Genomic DNA, 24,146 nt, shown 5'->3' on the forward strand with positions numbered 1-24,146 from the left:
AGCTCCATTATTCTCTCTCAACATTGTTTTGGATAGTTGAGGTCTTTTGTGTTTCTGTACAAATTTAAACATTTTTTGTTCTAGTTCTGTGAAAAATGCCATTGGTAATTTAATAGGAATTGCATTGAATCTGTGGATTGCCTTGGGTAGTATGGTCATTTTGACAATATTGATTTTTGTATTCTTCATCTTGACCAAATTCATTGATGAGGTCTAGTAGTTCCTGATATTGTCTTTAAAATTTTCTGTGTATTAAATTGTGTCATCTGCAGAGAGCGAAAAATATACCATGTTGTTGGTCTAGAAGGATCACCCAGTAAATATTTTAAAAAGAAAGTTAGGGAAGTCTGTCTTAAAACAAATTATAGTTAAGTTGGTATATTTACTTTCTAGTGAGAAATCAGATAAAAGTCTTGGTCGATTTCTGTAAACTTGATTATTCCAGATGCACTTAGGTGGCATAGAGACAGTATTTTCTTTGGAGCCTAGCTCTATAGTAAATTATATTCTAAATCCATTGTAAACACTGGCCTTTGTCTGGTTTCCTATTATCCCTTAAGTAATATACAGTCTAACTTTTATTTGGTATTGCAATGCTTCACTCACTTTGCATGAACTACTGCTAAAATAATAGTTAATTATCAGTTAGGAAAGAGATGTGGATTACTTTGGCATTATTCATGGCCAAATTTTGTGTGCCTTAAGCCATATTTTGCTATCCATTTACTCCCAGGGTGTGTCATTCCCTCATTCAGCTCAAGGAATGCAAATTAATTTCATTATTGGTCCAAGCAAAATGTAATTAAGACAAATCTGCTCTAAGAGACCATGTATTGAAAAGACAAACAAATTATTTTTGTTTGAGCCACATTTTTTTCTTTTCCCATTCATTGGCATGGATAATTAAAAATGACCATTGTTGAGACGGCTTCTCATTTAATGTAATCATTTTTGGATTAATTAAAATACCATGCAATAATGCTTCAAATGCAGACTATTTTGATATTTTCTTTTAACCTACAAATAAGGAGAAAAAGGCGTAAAATATATAAGGGAATGATAATATTTTTGTGTGTTTCAAAAATAGTACTAAAGTGATAATGTGATTCATTTGTTGCATTAAAAGTGTTTTTAAGAAGGGAAAAAACACTTTAGGTGACTTTTTCATGCATTCTTGGATGTGTAACATGATTGTTGTAGGAGCTCAAAAGAACTGATTTTTTTAATTTTAATTTTTTTGTCTTTTTAGGGCCACACCCATGGCATATGGTGGTTCCCAGGCTAGGGGTCTAATTGGAGCTACAGCTGCTGGCCCATGCCACAGCTATAGCAATTCGGGATCTGAGCTGTGTCTGTGACGTACACCACAACGTCTGATCCTTAACCCACTGAGCAAGGCCAGAGATCGAACCTGTGTCCTCATGGATACTAGTCAGGTTTGTTAACCACTGAGCCATGATGGGAACTCCCTGACTTTTTTTTATTTGACTGTGCTCATGGTACACAGAAGTTCCAGGTACAGGGATTAAATCTGAACCATAACAACCACAACCATAGCCACAGCTGTGACATCATCAAATCCTCAACTGCCAGGCCACCAGTGAACTCCAAAAGAGTTGAGTTTTAATAAGCAGTTTTGGGGCAATGAATGCATAGGTATTACAGCTTATATAAATAAATGTTAAGTGAAATTCGTAGTAGTCCTTTTACATTTTGAGATTATTATATCATGAAATAGCACCAGTTAATAAGATGTGCAATGGCATAATGAACACACATGCTCATTCTTATTTTTTGGTGGCTTTGGATAAGTATCCAGTACCCATAAGAGTGTTTCTTTTTTACTTTTCCTTCCTGCCTCATAGGGAAATTGTCAAATGGAAAATATGATAATTCATGAGAAGCTTTGTAAATTCTTTTCAAGAAGAATATGTTGTGTAGTTTTAAAGTATTCGAATGAAGAGGTGAACACCTACTCAATTATCATAAAATGGAGAGGGAGTCAGTGAACAAATAAATTATTTTCCGTGTAGTGTCATGACCTACAGCACTACAAATTCCTTCTGACTATATTTAATGCTACTTCTTTTTACTTTTTAAAAAGTACATTTTACTTCAAAATACTACAAATATACAGTATATTGATGCTATTCTTGCTTTAGACTGGGAGTTGGCAAATAGTTTGCATAGAGGACGGGATAGTAAATACTTGAAACATTGTGGTCCAAGAGGCAAAGTTGAGGATATTGTATAGGTACTTATACAATAAGAGAGGAAACAAATTTCCACTCATTTTAAAATTGACGAAATTCCAGATATAATAGAGCACTTTTTTGGAATACACATCTAATGAGAAGAAGGGAATTTTTTTTTGGATTAACATATTGCTTAATTGGTATTCAATGTTAATGTTTCTTGGATCAAAATTGCCTGCACATCTTCATCTGTTAATGCTGATCTGTAGTGAGACTTTATGTATTTCATCTTTATAAAAATACCTTTTATAGCACATAGGTATTACCAAATACTGATGTCAGTCCATAGGTGAATATTTTAATTTGAAAATATTCATCATTTGGAAGGCATTTGTGGAATTTATTAGGATCTTCTCTTATTATTTGCCACTTCCCATGTCATTACATTGCAGCTTAAAAAATTTCCAACTGATGGTTAGGTAGAAGTTCCTCATTTGCATTGTTAAATGAGTTTTGAAGTAGGAAATTTAGAGTTGCTTTAAGGTTTTTTTTTTTGTTACTCAATGAATTTTATTACATTTATAGCTGTACAACAATCATGAGAACCCAATTTTATATCATTTCCATCCCAAAGACCCAGCACATCCCCACACCCCCCAACCTGTCACATTTGGAAACCATAAGTTTTTCAAAGTCTGTGAGTCAGTATCTGTTCTGCAAAGAAGTTCATTGTGTCCTTTTATTAGATTCCACATGTGATCACATTTAATGTTGGTATCTGACTGTCTGACTGACTTCACTTAGCCTGATGATTTCTAGGTCCATCCATGTTGGTAAAAATGCTGGTATTTCTTTCTTTTAATGGCTGAGTAATATTACATTGTGTATACGTACCACCTCTTCTCGATCCAGTCCTCTGTCGATGGCCATTTAGGTTGTTTCCATGTCTTGGCTATTGCAAATAGTGCTGCGATGAACATCAGAGTACATGTGTCTTTGTGAGTCATGGTTTTCTCTGGGTAGATGTCCAGGAGTGAGATTGCTGGATCAAATGGGAGTTCTCTTTTTATGTTTTCTGAGGAATCAGCATACTGTTTCCACAGTGGTTGCACCAATTTACAATCCCACCAACAGTGTAATAGGGTTCCTTTTTCTCCACCCCCTCTCCAGCACTTACTGTTTGTAGACTTTTTGATGGTGGCCATTCTGGCTGGTGTAAGGTGGTACCTTGTCGTGGTTTTGATTTGCACTTCTCTAATGATGAGTGATGTGGAACATCTTTTCATGTGTTTTTCGGCCATCTGTATGTCTTCCTTTGGGGAATTGTCTGTTTAGATCTTCTGCCCTTTTTTTGATGGGGTTGTTTTTTTGGGCATGGAGCTTCAGAAGGTATTTGTAAATTTTGAGATTAATCCCTTGTCAGTTGCTTCACTTGCAAAGATTTTCTTCTTTGGGCATGGAGCTTCAGAAGGTGTTTGTAAATTTTGAGATTAATCCCTTGTCAGTTGCTTCACTTGCAAAGATTTTCTCCCATTCTGTGGGTTGTCTTTTCATTTTGTTTAGGGTTTTCTTTGCTGTGCAGAAATTTTTAAGTTTAATTAGGTCCCATTGGTTTATTTATTTATTTATTTTTAACTTAAAAAATTTTTTCTTTGTCTTTTTAGGGCTGCTCCCACGGCATATGGAGGTTCCCAGGCTAGGGGTCAAATCGGAGCTGTTGTTGCCAGCCTACGCCAAAGCCACAGAGACACCAGATCTGAGCCGAGACTGCAACCTACACCACAGCTCACGGCAACACCGGCTCCTTAACCTACTGAACAAGGCCAGGGATCGAACCTGCAACCTCATAGTTCCTAGTTGCATTCATTTCTGCTGCGCCACGATGGGAACTCTGGTTTATTTTTGTTTTGTCATTACTCTAGGAGATGGATCTGAGAAGATATTGCTGTGGTTTATGTCTGAGAGTGTTTGGCCTGTGTTTTTCCCTAAGAGTTTCATAGTGCCTGGTCTTATATCTAGGTCTTTAATCCATTTGGAGTTTATTTTTGTGTATGGTGTGAGAAATTGTTCTAATTTCATTGTTTTCCATGTGGCTGTCCAGTTTATCCAGCCCTGCTTATTGAAGGGTCTGTCCTTTCTCCATTGTATATTCTTGCCTCCTTTGTCATAGATTAGTTGACTGTAGGTGCGAGGATTTAATTCTGGGCTTTCTGTCCTGTTCCACTCGTGTATATTTCTATTTTTGAGGGAGTACCATGAGGTTTTGATGACTGTAGCTTTGTAGTATAGTCTGAAGTCCGGGAGCCTGATTCTCCAGCTCCATTTTTCTTTTTCAGGATGTCTTTGGCTATTCTGGGTCTTTTGTGCTTCCAAACAAACTTTAAGATAGTTTGTGCGAGTTCTGTGAAAAATATCCTTGGTACTTTGATAGGGATGGCACTGAATCTGTACATTGCCTTAGGTAGTATAGTCATTTTTTTTTTTTGTCTTTTTGTTGTTGTTGTTGTTGTTGTTATTGTTGTTGCTATTTCTTGGGCCGCTCCTGTGGCATATGGAGGTTCCCAGGCTAGGGGTCCAATCGGAGCTATAGCCACCGGCCTACGCCAGAGCCACAGCAACGCGGGATCCGAGCCGCGTCTGCAACCTACACCACAGCTCACGGCAACGCCGGATCATTAACCCACTGAGCAAGGGCAGGGATCGAACCCGCAACCTCATGGTTCCTAGTCGGATTCGTTAACCACTGCGCCATGACGGGAACTCCAGTATAGTCATTTTGATAATGTTGATTCTTCCAATCCAAGAGTGTGGTTTATCCTTCCATCTGTTTGTGTCGTCTTTGGTTTCTTTCGTCAGTGTCTTATAGTTTTCAGAGTACAGGTCTTTTGTCTCTTTAGGTAGGTTTATTCCTAGGTATTTTATTCTTTTGGATGGGATGGTAAATGGGATTGTTTCCCTAATTTCTTTTTCTGATTCTTCATTGTTGGTATATAGAAATGCCGTCGACTTCTGTGTATTAATTTTGTATCCTGTGACTTTGCCAAATTCGTGGATGAGCTCTAGCAGTTCTCTGGTAGAGTCTTTAGGAGTCTCTAGGTATAGTATCATGTCATCTGCAACTAGTGGTAGTTTTGCTTCTTCCTTTCCAGTTTGGATTCCCTTTATTTCTTTTACTTCTCTGATTGCTGTGGCTAGGACTTCCAAAACCATGTTGAACAGTAGTGGCGAGGGTGGACATCCTTGTTGTGTTCCTGATCTCAGTGGGAATTCTTTCAGCTTTTTATCATTGAGGATGATGTTAGCTCTGGTTTTGTCATATATGGTCTTTATTATAGTTGCATTAAGGTTTAAAACACTCCTCAGGATCTATACTTTGAGCACAAAATGTATGTGCTGCAAATTTGAGTGAGATTGGAGATCTTGCCTCTTATTTTAACTTTGGACTGCATATAGGAAGGATATAAAGGAGCTTAACATTAGCTGTAGTTCAGGTTGTCAAAATGTCTATATTGTAGGTTTCACAAATAAGCATGACTTTAACGTGTGTTAATTAAGAAATATTATCAAGACTGAAGCTAAAGCTAACTTCCAAAGCCATTTATTATTTGATAATAGTGGTTGAGGGAAGTTCTGATTCAGAAAAATTTCAGTTGCAGTTCTGAGCTCGGAAAATTGCAGTAAAACTTGACCACTACTAAGCTCTCTTCTGTGCAGTTGAACAAGTCAGAATATTCAGCTTCTGTTTCTCATGAAAATTCATTGTTGAATGAATCAACACATGATAGAGTCATTAATTTCTACCAAGGTACTTTCTGATGAATAATACAATGAATAAGGTTTTATACATCTTATATCTTCAGAAGCTTTATAAATTTATCCAACTAAGTCTTTTCTGCTGCATGTAAATTTTTACCACTATTAATAATAATACATATTAGTAGATTCCACCTCAGATTGTACTCAGTTGGTGTGGTCTCAGCTTGTTCATCACTTCAGACATGACATTGATTCCTTGAATATAACTGAGCAGTATTACTTAAATCTGTTGACTTATCAGGAGTCAAGGACAACCACTTGTGTTCCTTTGCCATTTAAAAAACATGTACAATTCAGAGGTTTTAATATATTCAAAAGGCTATATAACCACCGCCACCATCTAATTCTAGAACATTTTTATCACTCAATAAAGAATCCCTTTTCCCGATAGCAGTCACTCTCCCTTCCCCAGGATCTAGCAATCGTGAATCTACTTTCAATGCCCATGTATTTGCCTATTCTGGAGATTTCATATAAATGGAATCATATGACATGTGGTCTTTTGTGTCTGGCTTCTTTAACTTAGCATAGGTTTTCAAGGTTCATTTTATTTTATTTATTTTTTGCTTTTTAGGGCTGTATCCTTGGCATATGGAGGTTCCCAGGCTAGGGGTTGAATCAGCGCTGTAGTCACCGGCCTACGCCACAGCCATAGCAATGCCAGATTCGAGTTGCATCTGCAGCCTACACTGCATTCATGGCAACACTGGATCCTTAACCCACTAAGTGAGGGCAGGGATCAAACCTGCAACCCTGTGGTTCCTAGTCAGATTCATTTCCACTGTGGCACGACAGGAACTCCCATCAAGGTTCATTTTATGTCATAGCGTGTATCAGCACTTCATTATTTTTATGGACAAGTAATATTTCGCTGTATAGATATACACATTTTATTCCTCAATTGATGGATACTGTGAATCATTTTCACTTTTCGGCTTTTGTGAATTTGTTGTCAACATTTGTGTAAACATGCTTTCGGTTCTCTTGGGGTGTATACCCAGGAGTAGAAATGCTGGATCACATGATAATTATAATCTTATGATATTATATTGACTTTTTGAGGAACTGCCAAACTGTTTATCACAGAAACTGTACCATTTTATATTCCCCATATAAATGGCTGCCGCCACAGCTTATGGAAGTTCCTGGGCCAGGGATCCAGTCTTCACATTATAGCCATCCTAGTGGATAGAAAGTGGTATTTAATGGTTTTTATTAGCATTTCATGAATGACTAGTGATGTTGAGCATCTTTTCATGTGCTTATTATTAGCTTTTAGTTTATCTTCTTTAAAGAAATATCTTTTATCAGATCCTTTGTCCATTTCTAAATTGGGTTATTTATTTTTGATTTAAAGTTTTTTTTAAAATAAATTCTGGATGTGAATCCCTTATAAAATACATGATTTGAAAATATTTTCTCCCCTGTCATGGGTTGTCTTCTTCTTAGATTGTCCTTTGTAGCACAAAAATTTTCAAGTTTGATGAAGTCCAGTTTATTTACTTTCTTTTGTTGCTTATGATTTTGATATATATAAGAAATCATTGTTTAAGGTCATAAAAGTTTATTCCTTTATTTAATAATTTTATAGTTTGGATATTATATTAGTCCTTGATACATCTTGAGGCAAAATTCACATATATTAAATTGCAGAGGTTGCAATAAATCGTGTAATTTTGATTAAAGTACACAGTTATGTAACCCACTCCCAAACACTATTTCTATCTTTCCAGCACATTCTTTCTGTGCTTACCCAATTAGTCCTTGTTCCTGTGGAGGCAACTGGTATTCTGATTTTATTTACCCAATTAATTTAACCTTTTTAAAATCTCTTTGTAAATGGAATTATGTAGTGTGTATGTTTTTGCACCTTACTTTGCTCAACATAAAGATTGTGGTATTTACCCAATGTGTTACTTGTATCAATTAATCTTTATTTTTATTTTAAAGTGGTTTTGCATTATATGAATATTACGTATGTTATCTGTTCTCTCTTTTTTATTTCATTTTCCCACTGTACAGCAAGGGGGTCAGGTTATCCTTAGATGTATACATTGCAATTACAGTTTGTTCTCTTTTTGATAAACAGTTGGTTTCCAGTTATGGGCTACTGTGAATAAAGCTTCTATGAACATTCTTGTAGAAGTCTTTTTGCAGAAATTTTTTTTTCTTCTACTACTTTTATTTTTTAAGCATTGAGAAGACATTTCTGAATGATTTTAAGGCAAAACTTGCTTCAAATTCTAATTCATTGCTGCAACTGTTTTTCATGATAATAATCCTAAAAACATTGGAAGATGTACCAACAAAAGAACCCACTGAGAATATATGTGCTTGTGATAGAAAAGTATTTACTCATTCATTCAACAAACAGGTCTTGAGCGCCTTCTGTTTGCCAGGCTAAACCCTGTGCTTCCTTTGTTCCCTCAAAAACAGAAACAAAAACATTTTATCTAGCTTTCAGGAGAGCTCAGATTGTCACATGGATTTGCAATCTTTGCAGCCAGTACTACAGTACTGACCCTGAAAATTTTATCCTCACAAATCAAATCTCATTAATCTTTATTAAAAATTGTGGTTCCAGGGAGTCCCACTGTGGCTCAGTAGATTAAGAATCCAAATAGTATCCATGAGAATGCAGGTTTGATCCCTGGCCTCGCTCAGTGGGTTAAGGATCTGGTGTTGCTGCAGGCTGCAGTGTAGGTTGCAGATGTGCCTTGAATCTGCTTTTGCTGTAGCTGGAGCATAGACTGGCAGCTGCAGCTCTGATTTTGTATTTGACCCCTAGCCTGGGAACTTCCATATGTTGCAGGTGCAGCCCTAAAAAGAAAAAAAAATTGTGGTTCCAGCAGAGAGAGCCTCCCCTTTTTTTGGATTGCACCCAAGGCTAGGGATTGAACTCGTGCCACAGCAGTGACCTGAGCCACTGCAGTGACAACGCTGACTCCTTAACCCGCTGAGCCACATGGGAACTCCAAGCCTACTATTTTTTTTTAAAAAATTGCTTTCTTGGTTTATTATGTGATAATCTTATAAAGAGCTTTTTCTTTAAGTCGTACACTTAAATATTTACAAAACATTTTCCCTTTCATTGCTGTTCCCCATCTTTCCATTTCTATTGCATTCAGACAGGGCATTCACCAGTATGAATGAAGTTTCATAGTCTTATTAGTTTCTTAGTCCTTCAGGAGGTATTCTCTGTCTGTATAAGCTCATAGGCATCTTCACCCTTGTGGATCTTTTAAAAAACACCAAACCCGCAAACAATCACATATCCACACATAGTTTGCTGCGTTTTGTTTTCTTTCAACCTAATGTATCCTGAGGTTGGTTCTACACTAGGATATGAATTGTCTTGTGTTTTTTATTTATGGCAGGTTATTCCTCTGAAAAGATGGACTGTAATTTAATTTCACCTGGTTATTCCTGGTTTTGTCTTTCAGGACAGGAAAAAGGCTTCATGTCCCCATGAGTCAGTCTGAGGTGACTGGTGCTCTTCTCTAAACTCTTGCGAGGAAAACCCTTTAACACATGGCTGTGGGGTTTTGTCAGCAGCCCAGACCCGAGTCCTGGAAGAGCCAGGCTGGGAGCCCTGGAGGTGGCCCCACCTCCCCACTAAGCACAAAAGCCCAGTGAGAGACTAAACATTTTTGTTTGTTTGTTTGAGTCACTTTGGCTTAGGGTTTATCAAGTTATCAGTCTTCGCAAAGGACTTAGAGTTTATCAAGTCATCAGTCTTTGCAAAAACTGGATGAAAATTTTGGTTTCATATATCTATTTTCCTATTTTTTGAATTTCTAAAATTTTATTTATTATAGCTCTTTTTTTTCTCCCTTTCTTCTACATTCTTTGTATTTAAGTTGCCTTTTTTTGGGCAGTTTCTTAAAGTGGATTATCACAGAACACTAGGTAGAGTTCTCTGTGTTCTACAGCAGGTTGTCGTTGGCCAGTCATTCCATATACCTCAGTCTGCATATGCCAATCCCAAATCCCCAGTCTATCCCTCCCACCCCCCACCATCTCCTTGGGTTACTCAGTTTTTCAGAATCTGTGAGTCTGTTTCTGTTCTGCAAATAAGTTCATTTGAATCCTTTTTTTTTTCTCCTTAGATTCCTCATAGAGGTGATATCATATGATGTTTTTCTATCACTGTCTAACTTCACTTAGTAAATGGTATTTTCTGTGTCCATTCATGTTGCTGCAAAGGACATTATTCCATTCTTTTTTTGTGGCTGAGTAATATTCCATTGAATATATGTACCACATCTTCTTTATCCATTCCTCTGTTGATGGACGTTTAGGTTGCTTCCATGCCTTGACTGTTTTAAATAGTGCTGCAGTGAACATTGGGGTACACATATCTTTTCGAATTACAGTTTTCTCTGGATAGATGCCCAGCAGTGGGCTTGTTGAATTATATGGTAGTTGTATTTTTATTTATTTTTTATTTTTTTTTGTCTTTTCTTGAGCCGCTCCTGGGGCATATGGAGGTTCCCAGGCTTGGGGTCGAATTGGAGTTGTAGCCACTGGCCTACACCACAGCCACAGCAATGTGGAATCTGAACCGCATCTGCGACCTACACCATGGCTCATGGCAATGCCGGATCCTTAACCCACTGACCAAGGCCAGGGATCGAACCCAAAACCTCATGGTTCCTAGTCAGATTCATTAACCACTGCACCATGATGGGAACTCCCAGTAGTTCTATTTTTAGTTTTTTGAGGAAGCTCTATACTGTTTTCTGTAGTGGTTGAACCAACACACATTCCCACCAACAGTGTAAGAGGATTCCCTTTTCTCTACACCCTCTCCAGAATTTGTTGTTTGTAGATTTTTAAATTATGGCCGTTCTGGCTGGTGTAAGGTGGTGGCTCATAGTAGTGTCAATTTGTATTTCTCTGATAATTAGTGATGTTGAGCACCTTTTCATGGATTTTTAAGCAATGTGTATGTCTTCTTCAGAGAAATGTCTATTTAGATCTTCTAGCCATTTTTTTGTTGGGTTGTTGGTTTTTTTTGATATTGAGCTATATGAGATGTTTGTATATTTTGGAGATTAATACCCTGTCGGTTGTTTCATTTGCAAGTATTTTCTCTTGTTCTGAGGGTTGTCTTTTTGTTTTGTTTGTGGTTTCCTTTGCCACACCAAAACTCTTAAGTTTAATTAGGTCTCACTGGTTTATTTTTGTTTTTACTGTCGTTACTCTGGGAGGTGGTTCTGAGAAGATTGGCTGCAGTTTATGTCAGAGAGTGTTCTGCCTATGTTTTCCTCTACGTGTTTTATAGTATCTAGTCTTACATTTAGGTCTTTAATCCATTTTGAGTTTATTTTTGTGTATGGTGTTAGAGAATGTTCTAATTTCATTGCTTTGTAGGTAGCTGTCCAGTTTTCCCAGCATTAGTTATTGAAGAGACTGTCTTTTAGCTATTGTATATTATTGCCTCCTTTGTCATAGATTAATTGACCATAGGTGCTTGGGTTTATTTCTGGGCTTTCTATCCTGTTCTATTGATCTGTATTTCTCTTCCTGTGCCAGTACCGTAGTGTTTTGATGCTGTAGCTTTGTGGCATAGTCAGAAGCCAAAGAGCCTGATTCTTCCAGCTCCATTTTTCTTTCTCAGGTGCTTTGACTATTTGGGGCCTTTTGTATTTTCAAACACATTTTAAAATATTTTGTTTTAGTTCTGTGAAGAATGCCATTGGTAATTTGATAGGGATTGCATCAAATCTGTAAATTGCCTTGAGTAGTATAGTCATTTTGCCAATATTGATTTGTCCAATCCAAGAGCATGGTATATCTTTCCATCTGTTTGTGTTGTCTTTGATTTAATTCATCAGCATTTTATAGCTGGCTGAGTACAAGCCTTTTGTCTGTTTAGGTAGTTTTATTCCTAGGTATTTTATTCTTTTTGATGTGATGGTAAATGGGATTGTTTCTCTAGTTTCTCTGATCTTCCAGTGTTAGTGGATAGAAATGCAGTTGATTTCTGTGTATTAATTTTGTACTCCACAAATGAGCTCTAACAGTTTTCTGGTAGTGTCTTTTTCTAGGTATAGTAACATGCATCTGCAAAAAGCGATAGTTTTATTTCTTACTTTCCAATTTGGATTCCTTTTATTTCCTTTTTCTTCTCTGATTGCTGTGGCTAGGACTTTCAAAACTATGTTGAACAGAAGTGGTGAGAGCAGGTCTTGTTCCTGATCTCAACAGGAATTCTTTCAGCTTTTCGCCATTGAGAATGATATCAGATCTGGGTTTGTCATGTGTGGACTTCACCATGTTGAGGTAGATTCCTTCAGTGCCCATTTTCTGGAGGGTTATTAGAAATGGGTGTTGGATTTTATCAAAAGCTTTCTCTGCATCTATTGACAGGATCGTATGGTTTTTATTCTTCAGTTTGTTAATGTGGTGTATCACATTGATTTGCAGAAATTGTAGTTTTACTATAAGCCATGGCTCAGAGATTACATACTTTTAAACAAATTTTATTGGCATATAATTGATTTACAATATTGTGTTACTTTCAGATGTACAGCAAAGTGATTCATTTATATATATACATGTATCCATTGTTTTTCAAATTCTTCCCCATATATGCTATTACAGAATATTGAATAGAATTCCCTGCTATACAGTAGGGCTTTGTCATGTCTTTTTTTTTTTTTTTTTTTTTTTTTTTGCTTTTTAGGTTGCCCCCACGGCATATGGAGGTTCCAAGACTAGGGGTCAAGTCAGAGCTGCAGCTGCCAGCCTACACCACAGCCATAGCGATGTAGGGTCTGAGCCGTGTCTGCGACCTACACCACAGCTCACAGCAATGCCAGATCCTTAACCCACTGAGGGAGGCCAGGAATCGAACCTAAAACCTCAGTCTTCCCAGTCGGATTTGTTTCCTCTGCACCACAACAGGAAGTCCTATGTCTTTTATATGTACTAGTGTGCATATGTTAATCCCAAACTCCTAATTCATCTCTCCCCTCTGATGTTTCCCCTTTGGTAACTGTAAGTTTGGAGATTCCATAGTTTTGACCTAAGCATTCGTAGACAGCTGCTCTTGCATTGACTTGAAATATACTGGAACATGATTTTTTCTCTATTATGATGAGAGGTTCAACCCAGTAAATCCCAGGGAAGACCATTTTTCCCTTCACTTGGTACTTAATGAAGGATGCTCAAGAGTATTTGCTGTTTCTTAACATTTCTGAATCTATATGGCATTAAATGATAGAAGTTGGTATAATTGCTTTGTTGTTTGTATTTGTTCAGAATTTGATTTTGCATTTGGAATTTAAAATATTTTCAGATGATTGATAATGCTGTAGGTATTAATACATATAACCCGATACTCTAGTAAGAGCATACTGATTACCAATGTCTTAGTCCAGTTCAAGCTGCTGTAACAAAACTATAGACTGGATGGCTTAAATAATAGACATTTCTCACAGCTCTGGAGGATGAAAAGTCTGAGATCAGGGTGATAGCATTGTCAGGTTTGGATGAAGGCCCCCATCAGCTCCAGACTGTTGACTTACATGGTGAAAGAGGTGAGGGGTCCCTCTAGGGTCTTAATTTATTAAGCATTAATCCCATACATGAAGACTCCATTTTCATGGCATAATCAGCTCCCAAAGCCTCCACTTCCAAATACTATCACATTGGGGATTAGGTTGCAACACATGAATTTTTGAGGACCCAGCATTGTCTGTGGTAACCAATAAGCAAATTTAATGTCTTCGGTAGAGTGTAAATATGTACTCATATATGTATACATGCAAATAGATGCATGCTATACACACACAAACAGTTTTACATCTTGGGCTTTTTTTTTTTTTTTTAAACAATGGGAAGGCTGATAACAGGTATTATATATGTTCCTCTACTTCATCTTTTGCATTTTTGTGTGTGTGTCTTTTTAGGGCTGCACTAGTGGCATATGGAGGTTCCTAGGCTAGGGGTCGAATCAGAGCTGTAGCTGCTGGTCTACACCACAGCTACAGTAACGTGGGATCCGAGCAATATCTGTGACCTACACCACAGTTCATGGCAATGCCGGATCCTTAACCCACTGAGTGAGGCCAGGGATCAAACCTGCATCCTCATGGGAGCTAGTCAGATTCATTTCTGCTGAGCCACAATGGGAACTCCCGTCTTTTGCATTTTCTTACACATTGTTTATTCAGTTTTTTTTTTTTTTTTTTTTTGTCTTTTTGCTATTTCTTTGGGCCGCTCCCGGGGCATATGGAGGTTCCCAGGCTAGGGGTCCAATCGGAGCCGTAGCCACCAGCCTACGCCAGAGCCACAGCAACGCGGGATCCAAGCCGCGTCTGCAACCTACACCACAGCTCACGGCAACGCCGGATCGTTAACCCACTGAGCAAGGCCAGGGACCGAACCCGCAACCTCATGGTTCCTAGTCGGATTCGTTAACCACTGCGCCACGACGGGAACTCCTGTTTATTCAGTTTATTGATTTCCACAAAATGTCTGTTGGAATTTTGGTTGAGATTGCGTGGAATGTAATGATGAATTGGGAGGGAGTCTATATTTTTACACTGTTGAGTCTTGGATTTAATTAATATGATACAACGATCATTTATTGGACTTTTAGTGTATCTACATATGGAAGAATTCTTCCATATGTCTCTTAGATTTATGTATAGTTACTTGACATTTTTTGATGCTGTTGTAAATTGTGTATTTCTAAAACATTTCATTTTCTAATTGTTTGTGCCTATATAGATTAAAAAAAATTCACCTTCTGTTTAGTGACCTTGCTACACATTCACATATTTTATGTATTGATTTATATCTAGGTTCTTTTTGATTGTTTTAAATATAATCAGACCTGCAGGTGACAACACTTTTATTTCTTTGTTTCTAATCATTATACATTTTATTTCTTTTTTTGCTTTATTTGCACAGGGTGGACACTTCTTGTTCCTAACCCTAGTCATAAAATGCTGAATATTTCACCAATATGTATAATCATTGCCATAGACACATTGTACATAACCTTTATCATATTAAGGAAGTTTCCTTCTGTTCTTATTTTATTAAGAATCATAGTCATGAGTGGACATTGAATTTTACCAAATGCCTCTTTTGCATTTATAGAGATCATACAATTTATCCCTTTATTGATTTTTTTTAAAGCATTAAGCCAATCTTGCATTCTGGAATAAACTCAAGTTGGCCACGATTCTTTTTATATAGAGTTTGATTTGACTTTATTTTTTTAAACAAGATTTTTATATCTATAATCATGAGAGATTGGCCTGTAACTTTCCTTTCTTATAATTTCCTTGTCAGCTTTTATTTTCATATTGAGTTCAAAATGAATCCTCTTCCCTGTTCTCTGAAGGAATTTATTTATGACTAGTATTTCTTCCTAAAATATTTGCACAAATTCACTTGTAGAGTAATCAGGACCTGGTATTTCATTTGTGGGAAAACTTTAATTACAGATTCACTTTTGTTTAATAGATATAAGACTATTCAAATTTTTAACTTCTCTGTCAGTTTTTTTTTTGTTTTGGGTCTTTTTAGGGCCCCACCCATGGCATATGTAGATTCCCAGGCTAGGGGTTGAATCAGAGCTGTGGACACTGGCCTGTGCCACAGCCACAGCCATGGCAGATCCCACTTGCATCTGCAACTTATACCACAGCTCACGGCGACGCCTAATCCTTAACCCACTGAGTGAGACTGGGGATCAAACCTGCATCCACATGGATACTAGTCAGATTTGTTTCTGCTGAGCCACAACGGGAACTCCTCTGTAAGTTTTTGTAAGTTTATCTTTCTACAGATTTATTCATCTATTTTAAAATTAAAGATTTTTGTTATAAAATTTAATCTAATGTTTCTTTGTTCATTATTTGATGTTTTTATTGCTGATACTGATAATTTGTACCTTTTCTCTCTTTTATTTTATTTTATTTTTTGTCTTTTTGCTATTTCTTGGGCCGCTCCTGCGGCATATGGAGGTTCCCAGGCTAGGGGTCGAATTGGAACTGTAGCTGCCAGCCTATGCCAGGGCCACAGCAACTCGGGACCCGAGCCGCGTCTGCAACCTACACCACAGCTCATTGCAATGCCGGATCATTAACCCACTGAGCAAGGGCAGGGACCGAACCCGCAACCTCATGGTTCCTAGTCAGATTTGTTAACCACTGCGCCACGACAGGAACTCCTCTTTTTTTTTTTTTTTTTGATCAGTCTTGCCTTGGTGTCTATCAAAGTTAGTGTTTTCAAATCACCAATTTTAGACTCTAAGGCTTGGTATATGATAGTGTATGTCTTTTAAGACTGACAAGGCTATTCTTGGTTCTTTGTATTATGTAAATTTTGGAATTGATTTATCAGTTTTCTAAAAATAAATATACATGGGATTTTGATGAGTATCTGTAAATTTTCTCTGTGGTACATTTGCTTTGTATCTCATTAATCCTTATTTTTATTATGGAGATTTCGTTGAGCGTAATCATATTTTATTTGGTGATCCTTTTAAAAATATCTGTTTGTCTGTGTATAGTAGATAAGAAGCTTCCAGTGTTCAGTTTTTCATTTTTCATTTTTTTTCTTTTTCTTTTTCCTTTTTAGGGCTGCACCTGCAGCATATGGAAGTTCCCAGGCTAAGGATCAAATCGGAGCCACACTTGCCAGCCTTTTCCGCAGCCACAGCAACCCCAGATTCAAGCCGCATCTGTGACCTACACCACAGCTCATGGCAATGCCAGATTCTTAATCCACTGAGTGGGGCCAGGGATCAAACCTGCATCCTCATGGATACTACTCGGTTTTGTTTCTGCTGAGCCACAACAGGATCTCCCATTTTTTCTTTTCTTTTTTTAAATCCATTTTATTTAACATTTTTTCTTTTTAAAAATTATTTTAATTTTATTTTTATTTTCTTATTACTCAATGAATTTATCACATCTGTAGTTGTATAATGATCATCAAAATCTGATTTCACAGGATTTCCATCTCGCAACCCAAACACTTCCCCCCACCCCAAAACTGTTTCCTCTGGAGACCATAAGTTTTTCAATGTCTCTGAGTCAGCATCCATTCTGAAAAGAAGTTCAGTCTGTCCTTTTTTCAGATTCCACATGTCAGTGAAAGCATTTGATATTGGTGTCTCATTGTATGGCTGACTTCACTTAGCATGATAATTTCTAGGTCCATCCATGTTGCTAAAAATGCGGGTATTTCATTCCTTTTAATGGCTGAGTAATATTCCATTGTGTATATGTACCACCTCTTCTTGATCCAGTCCTCTGTCGGTGGACATTTAGGTTGTTTCCATGCCTTGTCTATTGCAAAGAGTGTTGCAATGAACATCAGAGTCATGGTTTTCTCTGGATGGATGTCCAGGAGTGAGATTGCTGGATCAAATGGGAGTTCTCTTTTTAGTTTTCTGAGGAATCAGCATACTGTTTTCCACAGTGGTTGCACCAGTTTACAATGCCACCAACAGTGTACTAGGGTTCCTTTTTATCCACCCCCTCTCCAGTATTTACTGTTTGTAGACTTTTTGATGGTGGCCATTCTGGCTGGTGTAAGGTGGTACCTCATAGCGGTTTTGATTTGTATTTCTCTAATCATGAGTTAACATTTTTTCTTAATTGATACATACTTGACCAAAAGAACATGTGAACATAAGTCATGTTGAAGGGGAGAGAGAGGCTGTTTATAGAAATGTTTTCACACATATGCACGCATGCATACACCACTAAGAAATAGTGATTTTCTCCAAATGTACTTTAAGTGTTCTAAACAATTTATTACCTTTTCAAACCATAGATTAAATTGATAGGGACTTAGGTATTTGAAAAATGAATTGGAAGGGAGAGTATATATTTAAGAAAATTCAGTGCTTAATTTCAGTGACACTGACTCTGTTTCAGTACCTTAAATGTTAATTGATGTGTTTATGCTTGTTTTTCTAGTGATATGCAGCTTTCGAGGATCTGTCCCTCAAGGGTTGGTCTTAGAAATAGGAGAAACAGTCCAGATTCTTGAAAAATGTGAAGGTAAGTATGGCCCTATAAATTTTAACACACAAACAGTGATCATTTTTAGCAATATTATATACATTTATTTTGTAGTACTAGGTTATAAGCAATCACTTTGAAATCATGATTTGTCACATTATGATATACTGCCATAAAATCATTCCTAATCTATGTTTAGTGTAAAGGTATGAGCTATTTTGGCTCTAATCTGATAGCAACAGTTAAGTAACTGTTGTTGGCTACCAGGACATGGTTGTTACATACTGTGTCATATGATTATTTTTGATTTCCTGCAATCAAATAGATAATCTTTAACTCCTGGTAAACTGAATTTGAATAGAATTGAATTGTAATTAGTTCATTTGTATGTTTCTGTCTTATTGGCTGAACATAATCAGTCATAATTAAAACAGGGCAGTAAATATGGTGAAATGAAGTTTGGCCTACCTACCTGTTCCTTGACATTTTTTGATATTTCTGCTATAGTATTTATGTATTACTGAAAAATATCACATTTTTAAAAATTATGCATTCACATCAACAAGATATGGGAAAATACAGTTATGGAGAGATCACACAAAATCAGTGCATTGACAAAAACAAAACTGATACCAAGGGAAATGACTTGGCTAGGCTAGCAGTTCAACATGACTAGAAGCCATCTCAAAATGTATAACAGAGGAGTTCCCATCATGGCACAGTGGAAATGAATCTGATTAGGAACCATGAGGTTGTGGGTTGGATCCCTGACCTCACTCATTGGGTTAAGGATCTGGCATTGCTGTGATCTGAGGTGTAGGTCATAGACACAGCTCAAATCCTATGTTGCTGTGGCTGTGGAGTAGGCTGGCAGCTGTAGCTCTGATTGGACCCCTAGCCTGGGAGCTTTCATATGCCGCAGGTGCAGCCCTAAAAAGGCAAAAAAAAAAATGTATAACAGAATATTTCACAGCGTATACTCCAAACTCAATTCCAGATGAATTGTAGATATAAACGAGAAATATATGTCCATGCTCTGTATGCATGGAGATGGTGTATGTGGGAGTAGAGCTCTGATCCCATTGGGTACTCTTCAGATGGGTATGGGAGTAAGTGCAACCTACCATGACCCAGGAACCATATAAATTTTGTTTGTTTTTGTTTTCTTTTCCTTTTTTGGCTACCACATGGCATATGGCGTTTCTGGGTCAGGGGTCAGATCTGAGCCACAGTTGTGATCTATGACCCAGCTGTGGCAAGCCCAGATTCTTGTCCTGGCACTGCAAAGATGGCTGCCAATTCTCTTCCACCACAGTGGGAAGTCTGAACCCATATAAGTTTGAGAGTTTACTTTTCTGGAAAAGGAGCTCTAAGGGCTGCGCTCATTTCAATAATTTTCTTAAAACTGAAGTGAAAATAAAACCATTTCATGATAAAAACTCTTAGCAAAATGAGAATAGAAGGGAATTTTCTTACTCTGATAAAGGATGTTTACCAAAAGCCTATGGAAGACATCATACTCAGTTGTGAAGTATTGCAAGGTTTCTCATTGAGATCTAAAAATGAGACTGTTGGAGTTCCCATCGTGGCGCAATGGAAACAAATCTGACTAGGAACCATGAGGTTGTAGGTTTGATCCCTGGCCTCGCTCAGTGGGTTAAGGACCTGGCGTTGGCGTGAGATGTAGTGTAGGTCAAAGATTCAGCTCAGATCCTGCGTTGCTGTGGCTATGGTATAGGCTGGCAGCTGTAGTTCTGATTAAACTCCTAGCCTGGGAACCTCCATATGCTGCGAGTGTGGCCCTAAAAAGCAAAAAAAAAAAAAAAAAAAATATATATATATATATATATATATATATATAAAATAAAATAAATAAAAAAATAAAAATAAAGACCCAGAATTGCCAAAGCAATCCTGAGAAACAAAAAACAAGCAGGAGGCATAACTTTCCCAGACTTCAAGAAATATTACAAAGCCACAGTCATCAAAACAGTGTGGTACTGATATCAAAACAGACAGACAGACCAATGGAACAGAATAGAGAACCCAGAAATAAACCCTGACACCTATGGTCAATTAATCTTTGATAAGGGAGGCAAGAACATAAAATGGGAAAAAGAAAGTCTATTCAGCAAGCATTGCTGGGAAACCTGGACAGCTGCATGCAAGGCAATGAAATTAGAACACACCCTAACACCATGCACAAAAATAAACTCAAAATGGCCGAAAGACTTAAATATAAGACAGGACACCATCAAACTCCTAGAAGAAAACATAGGCAAAACACTCTCTGACATCAACATCATGAATATTTTCTCAGGTCAGTATCCCAAAGCAATAGAAATTAGAGCAAAAATAAACCCATGGGACCTCATCAAACTGAAAAGCTTTTGCACAGCAAAGGAAACCCAAAAGAAAACAAGAAGACAATTTTCAGAATGGGAGAAAACAGTTTCAAATGATGCAACTGACAAGGGCTTAATCTCTAGAATATATAAGCAACTTATACAACCCAACAGCAAAAAAGCCAATCAATCAATGGAAAAATAGGCAAAAGACCTGAATAGACTGTTCTCCAAGGAAGATATACAGATGGCCAACAAACACATGAAAAAATGCTCAACATCGCTGATTATAAGAGAAATGCAAATCGAAACTACCATGAGATATCACCTCACACCAGTCAGAATGGCCATCATTAATAAGTCCACAAATAACAAGTGCTGGAGGGGTTGTGGAGAAAAGGGAACCCTCCTGCACTGTTGGTGGGAATGTAAACTGGCACAGCCACTATGGAGAACAGTCTGGAGATACCTTAGAAATCTATCCATAGAATTTCCATATGACCCCACAATCCCACTCTTGGGCATCTATCCGGACAAAACTCTACTTAAAAGAGACACGTGCACCCGCATGTTCATTGCAGCACTATTCACAATAGCCAGGACATGGAAACAACCCAAATGTCCATCGACAGATGATTGGATTCGGAAGATGTAGTATGTATACACAATGGAATCCTACTCAGCCATAAAAAAGAATGACATAATGCCATTTACAGCGACATGGATGGAACTAGAGAATCTCATACTGAGTGAAATGAGTCAGAGAGAGAAAGACAAATACCATATGATATCACTTATAACTGGAATCTAATATCCAGCACAAATGAACATCTCCTCAGAAAAGAAAGTCATGGACTTGGAGAAGAGACTTGTGGCTGCCTGATGGGAGGGGGAGGGAGTGGGAGGGATCGGGAGCTTGGGTTTACCAGACACAACTTAGAATAGATGTACATGGAGATCCTGCTGAGTAGCATTGAGAACTATGTCTAGATACTCATGTTGCAACAGAAGAAAGGGTGGGGAAAAAATGTATACATGTAAGGATAACTTGATCCCCCTGCCATACAGTGGGAAAAAAAAAAGAGTGAATTGGTACAACAAGGTCCTAGTGTAGAGCCCAGGGAAATATATTTAATACCCTGTGATAAACTGCCATGGAAAAATATGCAAAAGAACACCCATCTGATTTTATATATGTATATGCATACATATACATATATATATATATAGAGGGAGAGTCACTTGGCTGTACAGCAGAAATTAATACATTGTAAATCAACTATACTTCAATAAATTAAAAAAAATAAAAATAGAGGGTCTAGAAACAGACTGTTATGTTTATATCATGTAGTGATATATGAAAAAGGTGATTTGTAGTGCATTAGGGAAATGATATCCTTTGCAATAGGTGATGCTTTGCCAATTGGAATGAAAAAATGATGGCCTCATCAATAAGTGGTTTTGAGTCAGTATTGAAATCAGTGAATCTTGAACCCTACTTCACAGCATATACTTGAAACTCAGTTCCAGATGGATTGTAGATATAAATGAGAAATATACAATAATAATGCACTTTGAAGGAAGCATAGGGAAATAACTCTTTCTGACCTAGGGGTAGACAAAAATCTTTTTTTTTTTTCCCTATAGAGTACCTTTTTTTTTTTTTGCTTTTTTTGGGCCACACCTGAGGCATATGGAGGTTCCCAGGCTAGGGGTCTAATCAGAGCTACAGCTGCCGGCCTACACCACAGCCACAGCAGTGTAGGATCCGAGCCACGTCTTCAACCTACACCACAGCTCACAGCAACACCAGATCCTTAGCCCACTGAGTGAGGCCAGGGATTGAACCCACAGCCTCACGGTTCCTAGTCCTATTAGTTTCCGCTGTGCCACAATGGGAACTCCTAGACTATCCTTTTATTGTCTTGGAATAGTCAGCTGCAAAACCATAGGCAACAGATAGACCTCAAAGATCAAGCATCAATTTCTTTTCTTTTTAAAAAATTTTTATTGAAATATAGTTGATTTACAGTGTTTTGTTAGTTTTAGGTGTAAAGTGATTCACACACACACACACACACACACATACATTCTTTTATATTCTCTTCCATTATTAATGCTTATTATAAGATATTGAGTATATATAGTTCCCTATGCTGTACAGTAGGTCCTTGTTGGTTATCTATTTTTATATATATAATAGTATGTATATTTTAATCCCAATCCCCTAATTTATCTCTCCTCCTTCCTCTTTGGTAACCATGAGTTTGTTTTTGAAGTCTCTGAGTCTCTTTCTGCTTATAAATAAATTCATTCATATCCTTTTTAAATTTATTTATTTTTGTCTTTTTGTCTTTTTAGGGCCACACCCATGGCACATGCAGGTTCCCAGGCTAAGGGTTGAATGTGAGCTGTAGCTACTGGTGTATGCTACAGCCATAGCAACGCAGGATCCAAGCTGCATCTGCAACCCATACCACAGCCCACAGCAATGCTGGATCCCTAGCTCCCTGAGTGAGGCCTGGAATCAAACCCGTGTCCCATGTTTAGCAGTCGGGTTTGTTAACCACTGAGCCACGACAGGAACTCCTGTATCCTTTTCTTAGATTTCACATATAAGCCATATCAAGGGATATTTGTCTTTCTTTGTCTGGTTTACTTCACTTAGTATGATAATCTCTAGAACTGTCCATGTTGCCGCAAATGACATTATTTCATTCTTTTTTTGGCTAATATTCCATTGTACACATATACAAAGATTTTGTTATTGATAAGTTGTACTTTATTAAAATAAAGATCTGTTGTTCAAAAGATATCATTAAGGAGAGGGAAGAGACCAGTCACAGAGTAAAAGATATATTTGGTAAAGGACTTGTATTCAGGATATATAAAGAACTACTACAAATAAAAAATAAGACAAGGGAGGGCAAAATGGCATAGGAAGAACCTTAGCTCACCTCTTCTCTGGACACACCTAATCTACACCTACATATACAGCAGTTCCTCCTGAAGAAGACCTGAGGGTGATAGAACAGCTACTGCACATAGAAGGACTAGGTAGAAATGGGTAGGAAAGATGGAGATATGGTATCCATGGGAACTCCACTCCTGGTGACCTAAAGTAGTGAGGGATGTAGCTGAGGGGCCTGACCACAGGCTTGCTTACCCTGGGACATAGTCAAAAAATAGCAATTTAAAGGGTACCTAGACTCTACAGGAAGGAAATCCATTTATTAACCCTAGAGCTTCTGCCAGACAAACAGGGAACTGCTGAAGCCCTCTCTGAGGTCAGAGATGCCAGTGAGCACTCTTGTTTGAGTAACCGTTGAACTGCCGCTAAGCTCACTCCAGCTCCAGCCCTAGCCATCTTGCTAAGGTGGCCTTGGGCAGAGTGTTCCTCAGGGACTGCATTCTTGCTTTGGCCCAGAGTAGCCCCAGCCACACACACATACCACATTTTTTTTAATACTTAATAAGAATTTTAATTAATGGAGATTTCAGATGGGTTTGAGAAGATTTAATAAACATCTGAAGAAATATGTAACTCTTGTCTTAGCAGGTCTTCTGGCTCTAAAGAGAATTTAACGTAAATAAATACCTAAATGCTTTTTATTAAAAAATAGATTTTTATTTTTTTCTATTATAGTTGATTTACAGTGGTCTGTCAATTTCTGCTGTACACCAGAGTAACCCAGTCATACATATATTTTTAAACACTTTTAAATTTTTTACTTTATGATTTTTATTTTTTTCATTATGGTTGATTTACAGTGTTCTGTCAATTTTCTACT

At 37.5% G+C, this 24,146-nt stretch overlaps 1 protein-coding gene across 32 annotated transcripts in view; it reads left to right on the forward strand.

The window, feature by feature from the left end:
• The window catches only part of DOCK3 (dedicator of cytokinesis 3), a 507,677-nt gene that overhangs the window by 38,766 nt on the left and 444,765 nt on the right, over nt 1–24,146 (forward strand). For all 32 annotated transcript variants that reach the window (XM_021068832.2, XM_021068840.2, XM_084988414.1 and 29 more), the window contains exon 2: nt 17,966–18,049. In XM_021068832.2, coding sequence (XP_020924491.2) covers nt 17,966–18,049 — 84 coding nt within the window. The remainder of the gene's footprint in view (nt 1–17,965; nt 18,050–24,146) is intronic.

The sequence above is a fragment of the Sus scrofa genome, chromosome 13 (genome assembly GCF_054392235.1).
Source record: "Sus scrofa isolate SSC_HxYL_T2T_F1_AM1 chromosome 13, Sscrofa_HxYL_maternal_Yorkshire_Landrace_v2.0, whole genome shotgun sequence".
NCBI classification, from domain to species: domain Eukaryota; kingdom Metazoa; phylum Chordata; class Mammalia; order Artiodactyla; family Suidae; genus Sus; species Sus scrofa.